The 9,804-nt window shown below is 45.4% G+C and overlaps 1 protein-coding gene across 4 annotated transcripts in view; it reads right to left on the reverse strand.

Moving 5' to 3' along the window:
• The window catches only part of HOMER2 (homer scaffold protein 2), a 47,939-nt gene that overhangs the window by 2,803 nt on the left and 35,332 nt on the right, over positions 1–9,804 (reverse strand). Inside the window, exons 4-8 of one of the 4 annotated variants that reach the window (XM_057382025.1) lie at positions 5,046–5,138; positions 4,427–4,453; positions 4,145–4,284; positions 2,469–2,625; positions 1,363–1,473 (exon numbers count right to left, since the gene is read on the reverse strand). In XM_057382025.1, coding sequence (XP_057238008.1) covers positions 1,363–1,473; positions 2,469–2,625; positions 4,145–4,284; positions 4,427–4,453; positions 5,046–5,138 — 528 coding nt within the window. Of the gene's footprint in view, positions 1–1,362; positions 1,474–2,468; positions 2,626–4,144; positions 4,330–4,426; positions 4,454–5,045; positions 5,139–9,804 lie in introns of all 4 variants that reach the window. The other 3 variants (XM_057382023.1, XM_057382024.1, XM_057382026.1) reach the window with 3 other exon arrangements.

A 9,804-nucleotide genomic window follows, 5' to 3' on the forward strand; every position in this document is an offset into this window, starting at 1 on the left:
CATGAGGAGGGTGTCAGCAGTTCATGGCAATGCCATGAGCAGACTTCATGTGGGCCTAAATTTCAGAGCATGAAAGATTACTCATGGGTAGTTTAGAGCTAATCAAGAGCCTGCTAATATATTGTATACATTTTTAAAACAAGTTAGTATATTTTCAGGGTAAATGGAAGACAGGCATGTAATATTCACAAGTCAATCAATTTTCTGGTTCATTTGGTACAGTAAAAATGTGAATCGAGGAGAATATGGATACAATGAGGGTTGTTATGTGTGCTACTGCCACAGAAAGGTTGGGAAGACAGCATTGCATTTCCCTTTGAAATATAGGGCTGAAAAATGTATTTATGACACTGCATYAAAATCCATCTCCCTAAACTATTTCCTTGTGCCACCATAAAACCCTCTAAAAGCACTGCTTTTAAGAGCACCAGCAGAGATGGCACATGGCAAACTTTACTGCACCTCTGACAGCTTTTTCTCTGCACTCAGCACAGAGCATTTGGTCATTGTAAGAATGGGAAAAAAAGAGCTTCCCATTATCCCACTGTTCAGGGCATCCAAGCCATCATCCTCCTTAGAAAAATTAACATCCTGTAATGTCAAAAATTACAAACTGGGGTACTCTGGATGAATCTGAATTTCTCACTCTTGGCATTAGTCCTGAGATCAGAGGGAGACCATAAAACAGCAAAGCTGAAAACCATGAGCMTTCCAGAAAAGAAACAGGATTTGTTACACAAATGCTAAATGATTTTGTAAAGGATTGTTTTTAATGATGGTCCTGATATCTACGGGAATTCCAGCACAGGGAGAGTCAGGTGAGTGTTCTCAGCACACACCAGAAATTCCACCCTGAATTTCACCTCTCTGGCTCTTCCACCACGAAAGGATCCTTTTTACACTGAATTTCACCTCTCTGGCTTTTCCAACATGAAAGGATCCTTTTTACACTGAATTTCACCTCTCTGGCTTTTCCAACATGAAAGGATCTTTTCCACACTGAATTTCACCTCTCTGGCTGTTCCACCACAAAAGGATCCTTTCCACACTGAATTTCACCTCTCTGGCTGTTCCACCACGAAAGGATCCTTTCCACACTGAATTTCACCTCTCTGGCTCTTCCACCACAAAAGGATCCTTTTCTAACCCAAATCACAGTGTGCAGCCACAGTACGCAACAATTGAGAAACTCAGATGGAGAAACTCCCTCAAAAYGCTGCTGAGGGCTGTACATGGGAAACCTGGAAAGAGGCAACGCCCCAAGACATCAGGCAGCTGCAGGTGATAAATCTACAACCCAAGAGAGGAGCAGACAGTCCCATTCCAACACAAAAATGCCATTTCCATGYTCAAGGCACTCACCAGCTCTTTGTCCTGAAGTTCTGTTTCCAGTTCCTGGAGACGTCTACTTAACTGTGCATTTCTTTCCTTCTCTTTATTTATTTCATTGCACTGTTCCTCCAGTTCTTCAATCTTTAAGAAATGTCAGACATTAGATGAAATTTTTCAGATTTCTGATAAATCTGGGGCAGATAACACATCTGATGCAATAGGCATGGGATCAGTTTCCTAAATCAGAGCATTTGATTCACTGCAACCAAATTATCACTCCTTTCCTTCAAAAGAGCCAATTTACACATCCACCAGGAAGCCCTGATCTGTATTTATTCTCCCTTACAGGTACTCAGGAATGCACAAAACACTGAGCTGCTACAATAAGTGGAACCAGGGATAAAATCTGCACTTCGCTTCTATGGAGCCAACACAAGACTGCAATGAACGGGTTTTCTTAACACAACAAGGAGAAGAAACCTCTTGGGGGTTGCTTATTATTCTAGCTGGTGTATGAGGGACACAACATCAAAACTTTGGGGGGAGAAGCAGTTCAGAGCAACATCTGCTCTTTGTTCTCTCGCCCAGGGATGTGCTTTGCTCTCTCCAACCCTCCTGTGCCAGCTCTGGACTCAGCTCCCAGGAGATGCCCTTCCCACAGGCCCATGGCCCAGCTCATTAAAATGTGTGCTTTAATTCTCTGCTTCGTGCTGCTTTGGGATTATAACTTCCCTCATTTGAAGGCAGAGCAAAATGCAAAAACTTCTGACCCAATTATTGAAGGAGAAGGAAGTTCCCAGGRTGCTGCAGAGTGAGCACTGAGCAGGGAACCTGCCACTGAGAGGTTCCCAGGCTGGTTCAGCCTTCTGCTCATCAAATCTGGCAGTGTTTCAGTCAGCTTTGAAAGGGGACATGCAATAGCAGCCCCACTTTTAAACCTTCCTGGTTTCTCACCCCAGCCAGCAAGCCTTGCTGACAGCAATGTCCCAAATGCCAATGGAGAGAATTTGATGTTCTGTGAGAGGGGAGCAGCTGCCTGCACTGCCCTGCACAGATCAAACCCATCTCCAGCACAAAGCCAAGAGATCCCAAGGACCCTGCAGGGCTCTGCTGAGGGTGGGCAGGGCTGTGCTTACCTTGCCCCTCAGCTGCTCGTTGTCCTCCTTGCAGGCTGAGAACTGTCTCTTCCAGTGCTCGATGCTGGCTGCTGACTCCTGCAGCGCCGTGGACAGGCGCGCGTTGCTCTCGCGCAGCGTCTGCAGCTCCGTCTCCCACTTCTTCACGTTGGATGAGCTGAGAAAACAGGACACCACGAGGTGTTTCACCTGGCACTCCTGAGAGCTGCTACCCTTCACCTGTCYGCACACTCCACCCCCGTGCTGAGTTCACCATTAATTTATTGAAATGAGACACAGAGCATTGGAATTGCCTTGAGCCACCAATGCCTACAGAGAACCAAAGCAGAGGGATCCAGCACCTCCAGCAGCACTGAGCTGGTGTGTGGAGCCCACCCCTGGTGTCTGGAGCTCACCCCTGGTGTGTGTGGAGCTCACCCAAAGCAGAGCAGAAGGATCCAGTGGCCATGGGCACACAGCCCGGTGCCAGCAGAGCAGAAGGATCCAGTGGCCATGGGCACACAGCCTGGTGCCAGCAGACCATTGTCCCTGTCACCAGAGCAGTGTGGCTCGGGGCTGGCACCTGCAGCAAAGCCACCCTGCACATCTGCAGATGGCACTGCCATCCCCAATGGAACATTCCAGGGGTTGACACGATCTATATTTGAATTTATTTTAATGCTGAGTCTTAACTATGGAAGWGTTACATAATGCTGCAGAATGAACTGCCATTCCCCAAAGCTGAGCACAGAGCTCAGGATTAGAGGGTGAACAGGAGGAAGGGTTTAAACCTCCYGTGTGCTGTTTGCTGCCCGTGGAGGGGCCTTCAGCAGGAGCAGTGAGCTAACACCATGGGCTGAAGCAGGTTAAATTACTGAAATGTCAATAAAGACAGACGTACTTCAAACATAATATATACACCTTTGGAATTGCTCACTGGATAACGCTGCTACACTGAGGCTTTGTTTTTTAAACACGTTTCTAAGAGTAGCTTGATCTTGTTAGATTTTCTTTCCATTCACAGATACATTCACATGCAAGAGGCAGACAAGGCAAGATCCCAATAGAGAATTATTCTATTTTAATGTTGCAACTTTGCATATTGCAACGCCTGTATTTTGCACTACAGCTGCAAATTACTCTTCTCAGCACTTTCAAATTATTTATCAAAGCAAACAGCAAAAAATGTGATTTCAAGGGGCTCTGTCCACAATTTAGAAATATCCCCTAAGACTYCCAAGCAGTCTGATGAAATGATATTTCTCACTTCAACTTTTTATGGTTGAGTTCATTCCCTTTCATAATTTTAAATATCCATATCTATTTTCATCAAAGTAAGTGTAGCAAACTCAAAGATGAAGAAAGATTGGCTTCACAAGTTATCAGCAGCAACTGCTCCCCTATGGCTTTAATGTTATTTTCGTAATTCTAAAACTTCACGAAAGAAGATGGTTATAATAGTTGACATCAGCAGAATAAAAGAGGGCTTATTTCCTCACAAAGAGATCAGGAATAAATGAAATGGTAAATATCTCTCACCTGGATACCAGGAGTACTTGCCAAAATCTGCTCATTCATCCATTCTGCYGCACCATTTTAAATTAATTACAATTTGGATAATTTCTGTCAATACCATTATCCATCAGATAATCACAGCACACCATTCCAACGCCATTCAGGTACTAGAGGAAGCTCACCTTTGGGCTAGAGCCATTTTTAGTTTGTCATTCTCAGCTCTGAGCTGTGCCTCGGCAGAGCCGCCGTGCRACGCTTTCTCGTCGTCGGTGCCGTTGACGCTCGAAGCTCGAGTGGAGGATGGGGTTTCACGTCCTGACTCCTGCAGCACAACACACAAACCAACACTGGCTGGCTCCTGCACCTCCTGCAAGACCACAACACCCATTGCTGGGCAATCTTGATCCCACACCACTGGGCTCAGACCTCGGCTCTCCTGCAGAGCAGTGGCAACACACACATACCCTTTTCATCTTGGCTGCAAAGCTGGTCTGTTTAAAGAGAACGGAAAGATTATGACACACAAATGGAAATTTAAGGTGTTCAAAACGTTTTAAAAGTTTTCTCCCTGATAAGGCTTGTGTTTGCTAAAGGTTGTTTGGTTTTTTTAAAGAGAATGAAACAATACAGTACGCTAGAAGCACACAAAGTACAAACAAACAAAAATAATAACAAGCACACAAAGTACAAACAAACAAAAATAATCTTGCTCCTTCAAGAGGGGCTGTTCACACATTGCTTGGTGCTCACCACCAACAGAGAACAAACACTACCCTGACTTGCCTTTCAGTCACTCAAACTGTGTTTAACAGTTCAAAAAGGATGCACAGCTTCCCCGTTATTGAAAAAGTTATAACAGCTCAAGGACTGCTGAAAAAAATTAGATTTAAATGAAAGTAAARGGCATGGAGAGATGAAAAATATTCCTCTGCCAATGCTAATGTCCAGCAGCTGACAATTACCTTCAGAATCTCCAGTTTATATACTTCAACTGGCTGCCAGAAGCTGGCACAGTCCATTTGAAAATTCAGCTTTAAATTATTTATCCTGTATGTGTACAGGTATTAAAGCTAAATTACAAACCTGTGAATGATTGCTTGAGGTCTCCATTTTCTCTTGAGATCTGTCTCTTGCTAGTTTGGCAGCTTCTTTCACTTCTTGGAACTTCTCTGCAAACTAGAAAAAGCATGGAAAACATTCATTAATGTGATTTGTGATCTATTGAACCATTAAGATTGCTATCTTTATATGGTGTAGATCTCCAAAAGTGAACAACTRATTTTATTAATTTAAAATATTTGGCAAGAAAAAACATCCTAATTCTTTGGCAGGATGGCTCTCCCAAAAGGAATGGGAGTGCTCCTAAAAGAGGGATTTATATGTGGAGACACCCGTGTTTCGTATTACACAAATGGTAATTTCCAACAAATACACACATTGTGTTAAATCCCAGGGATGAACAACTTCTGAAAGGTGAGGGACATTCTGGGTGTCCCTGTGACATTCTGCTGTCCCTGTGGCACTCTCTGTGCCTGATGGTGGCACTCTGCTGTCCCTGATTTTGGCGATGCTGGGTGTCCCTGACGGTGGCACTCTGGTGTCCCTGTGACACTCTGTCCCTGATTTTGGCGATGCTGGGTGTCCCTGTGACATTCTGGTGTCCCTGATGGTGGCACTCTGCTGTCCCTGTGACATTCTGTCCCTGATTTTGGCAATGCCAGGCAATGAGCAGGGGGCAGTGGGCACAGCTCTCCCCAGCACTGTCACTGCACACTCAGAGTGGTGTCCTTGGTCAGTGCCATCCCATTGCACTGCAGTCCCCAACCCACAAATGACTCCAGAGCTGCTCAGATCGTTACCAACAACCACAGCAATTTGTGCCTTTAGTGATTTAACCCCAGCTTTACACAGAGATATCTCCTGCTGCACCAGAGCAGCTACAGCCAGCTRATTATTGCTAAAATATTATAGCAACACTAAGTTCTACATTTGTGTTTCTTGAGGATAATATAAGGCCATTTTGAGTCTGTCTTTTATAATAAATCTCTTTTACAATAAATCTCTTCATCTTTTGTATGAAAAATTTATGAGGGTTCTTCGTGGACGATACGAAATATGAGCAGACAAAAAGAATTGGAAGTGATCTATCAAATTTTATCTTGCAGTTATCTTCATAAAGCACACASGAGAGTGCTGTGAAAAATTATGTGAGCTGAGAAGGAAAGGATATTTTTCCACATTTCCATAATAAAAAACTGCATATGATTGAGCAACACTAATCTTMAATACTGACCCAATAATGACCTCATTGCATAACAGATTTCAGTCATGTCTCAGGTTCACCAACACACGAATTAAACACTAATTTCTAATTTGCATTTAGAAACTGATGCTCTGGTGGGCAGTGCCAGCCCCAGCTCTGCCCCACAACACTCAGAGCTCAGGGCCAGAGCAGATTCTGGAGCCACTCAGAGCCCGAGGCTGTGTGAGAGTGTGGCACAGCCACAGCGCCCCAAAATTCTGCCCAAACACAAATAATTGACAATTCACTGGTACCACAAAACCCTGCCCCACCTCCAAGGTCTAAGGTGACTTTGAAMCATCAAACCATCACAACAAAAGGGRGTGCTTTCTAAATGGGAAATTCCTGATGAAAAGGTGAAATAATCTTCTGTTCAGTGAACGAAAACTTGGTAAGTGTGGTCTCAAGGGGCAATGAAAATCTAAACACCCAGACTAAGCTGCAATATGGAGAAGATTTGCTGCTACCAACACTTGGGAAGCYTTTTGGTCAGGGAGCTGCAGCCCACGAGCACTGCTTGAGCCAGGGAAATTTAGTGGGGACTCCAGGATGCTCCTGTGCCTCGCACAAATTATTTAAAGGCTGTTCAAATCTGCAGTCACTTTGTCACCAGGAGAAATATATATATTCAAATAGACCTCCTTAGCATTTTTTACATTAAAAAGCATGATTTTGTTCACATAAATTTTAAGCTCCTGGTCTGGCATTATATTTTATGTCTCCTCCTGACAAATGGCACCAGTATGGGCTGAAACAGCTGCTCCCACCCAAAGCARGCTCATAAATATTCCATGTCCCTCTGGGTCTGCAGCAATCTGGGTGATGTGAGGGGCCAGGGAGCACTGCTGGGCTCTGATCCACAACTCACATGGGCTTTTCCTGTGCTTTCCCTGTGATTCCCCCTCAGCAGGGCACACGGGCACCCAACAGGACTGTTCACCCAGCACATGGCCCCATGAGCTGTGCCCAGGCAGGGTGCGTGCAGCTCTGATGGCACAGGGCTGTGCTGTGTGCTCTGTGCTGGGACAGGGACAGGGACAGGACAGGGATAGGACAGGACAGGGATGGGACAGGGACAGGCTGTGCCTGATCCTGCTGCCCCGCAGTGCAGGGACTGGCACACTCAGAATGGGCAGAAGTGCAGAGAAATAAAGCCCAGCCCTTCCCAAGGCCAGAGGCAGCTGCTCTATGGTGTCAGAGTGTGGYTTTGCTGTTTGTCACCCATATAAATGTGTCCCTGTGCCCCTGGCTGCCGCAGCACCCAAAGGACAGCAGCAATGCTCCTGAACACTCACTGTGCACAGCCCTGCTCTGCAGCAGCAGCAGCTCTGCCTCCTCAGCCCTCTGAGCTGCCAAATCCTGGGATTCTTGCTTGGCTTTGGCTGCAGCGRGGTCTGAACAGTGCCTGGAGACTCTCTGAGCACAGAACAGGGGAAAGGAGGGCAGGGAGGGCTGCAAAAGGGAAAGGACCCTGAGCAGGACATCACTCTGAGCCCTGGGATCTCCCAATCAATGGCACTGGTAATTGGGTCACTGGGTCACGGAATGCAGCTTTCATTAATGGCTCATGTTTAATTTGAACTGCTTTTCCCTACAGGTATGGATTAATGCTTTAAGTATSTCAAGAGAAGCAAGGCATTAGAATGAGGCAGTAGCTGTTATTAGGCCAAGTGATATACTTTAAATGCAGCATTTTTAGGCAGCTTAACCTCTTCTCCTSCCTCATCATTATCTGTTGTTTCCAGCAGACATTTTTCAGCTTTATTTATTTATATTTATTTTAGGCCAGGGCTATTGATCTCTGGTTTAGTGGAGTTTTTGTGTGTCCTTCCAATTCCTGACTAAGCACTTCAATTACTTCCCGTAAAATAGGCAAGCTTTAATTTATAGCTTTTATAAGAGTATAATGATATTAATATAAAATGAAACTTGATTTTACTATTCCCAATACACTTATATAGCTGTAATCTCATTCTCAACTCTGATCTTTCTTACTAATGGCTCAATAATTAAACTGAGAAGCACAGACAATAAAGGATTATTTTTGTCCCATTGCTTTGCATGGTGCTAATAAACCAGGTTTTCTTACATTTTTCAGCCAGATAACTGTCAGTGTTTTGGTTTTTTTTTTCTTTTTTAAAAGATCATTTCAAGCTATCCTCAGAAGTGCTCCCCTTAAGCTCCCTCTCAATATCCTGACCAGAAGAAGTCTTTTTGCTGCTTTGGAAAGCCTTTCTTGCATGTAGAAGRTTGTACTTTGGGCACTGGGCCCTTCAGCAGATCATGGAGTCATGTGCAATCAAATGTGCAAAATGCCCTGGCAGGAAACACAGCTGYGCAGTGCCCTGTGCCCACACAGGTTATTCAGCCTGGCCCAGCCTGGCACAGGAACATTGATCACTGCTTTCTGATAGCAGCACAGGTTTGCAGAACATGGTAAAATTCCTGTGATTAGGGTGCAAGGACACCCAAATGTACCTCCTGCCTTATCACAGTGTACCCAGTGCCTCATTTGGTTATTTACCAATATTATTTATTATTTCTCCTGCTCCAGGAGGTGCAYGTTCAGCCCCAGCCTGCACTGAGGTCATTCCTGCTGCAGAGCTGCAATTTCATAACCAGGGTTTAACATTGCTGTCCAGGGGTGTTAATTCTCCCATTCAGTGTCAGAGGCAGCATTGTATCATGTCCATCTGTTCCCCAAAGCCAATTATTCCCCTAGGTCCACTATAATGCCTCCACACAATTTATTCACTGCTGTGAACACCCCTTTGCCTCAGGAGTGAAGAATATACCCAGGTGAAACAAGCAGACCTGAACACTCAAGTAAGCACCATAAAACATCACCACCTCCAGCAAATCATCTTTAAACAAGTTTTGCACAGGATGCCCTTATCACCCCTGAAGAGCAGATTAATGCCATGGCACCTTAATGGACATCCCCTGTCCAAAAATACTGGAACACGGGGAAAGTAAAATAACTTCTAACTTTAGGAAACACTTGCAAAAATGCAATTCTCTAGAAACTGTGAAAGCTTAGTCAGACAGATTTACTAAAACACATTTCTGTAACAAYTCACTCGATAGGGAAGTCCTTGCAGAGCACAGCTCTCCCTTTGCTGCTTTGGACACCACAAGAAACACCCCATTCCCTGATCTCTCCCTTGTTAAAGACAGGACAGCAGCATGAGAGGCTGTGCCATGCCCAGGACACCGGGCTGAGGTCACTGCTGAGCCCAAGGACACCRGGCTGAGGTCACTGCTGAGCCCAAGGACACCGGGCTGAGGTCACTGCTGCAGTGCCAAGAGCCAGTGGCTCAGGAGCCAGGGAGTGTGAGATGAGCAGGGCTTTGGCACTCCATCAGCAAACAAACTAACACCTCAGGGGCTGGACAAGGACCTGCCAGGGCCACTGCTCCAGGGACAGAGCACTGGACAGGGCCACTGCTCCAGGGACAGAGCAGCATTTCAGGGCTGGTTATTCAGAACCAGAAGCTGCTCTGGAGTTTACAAGCCTGCCCATGTTCCCAGTCCCTGCTC

Source organism: Malurus melanocephalus, unplaced genomic scaffold (assembly GCF_030028575.1).
Source record: "Malurus melanocephalus ecotype Western Australia unplaced genomic scaffold, MMel_1.1 scaffold_547, whole genome shotgun sequence".
NCBI classification, from domain to species: domain Eukaryota; kingdom Metazoa; phylum Chordata; class Aves; order Passeriformes; family Maluridae; genus Malurus; species Malurus melanocephalus.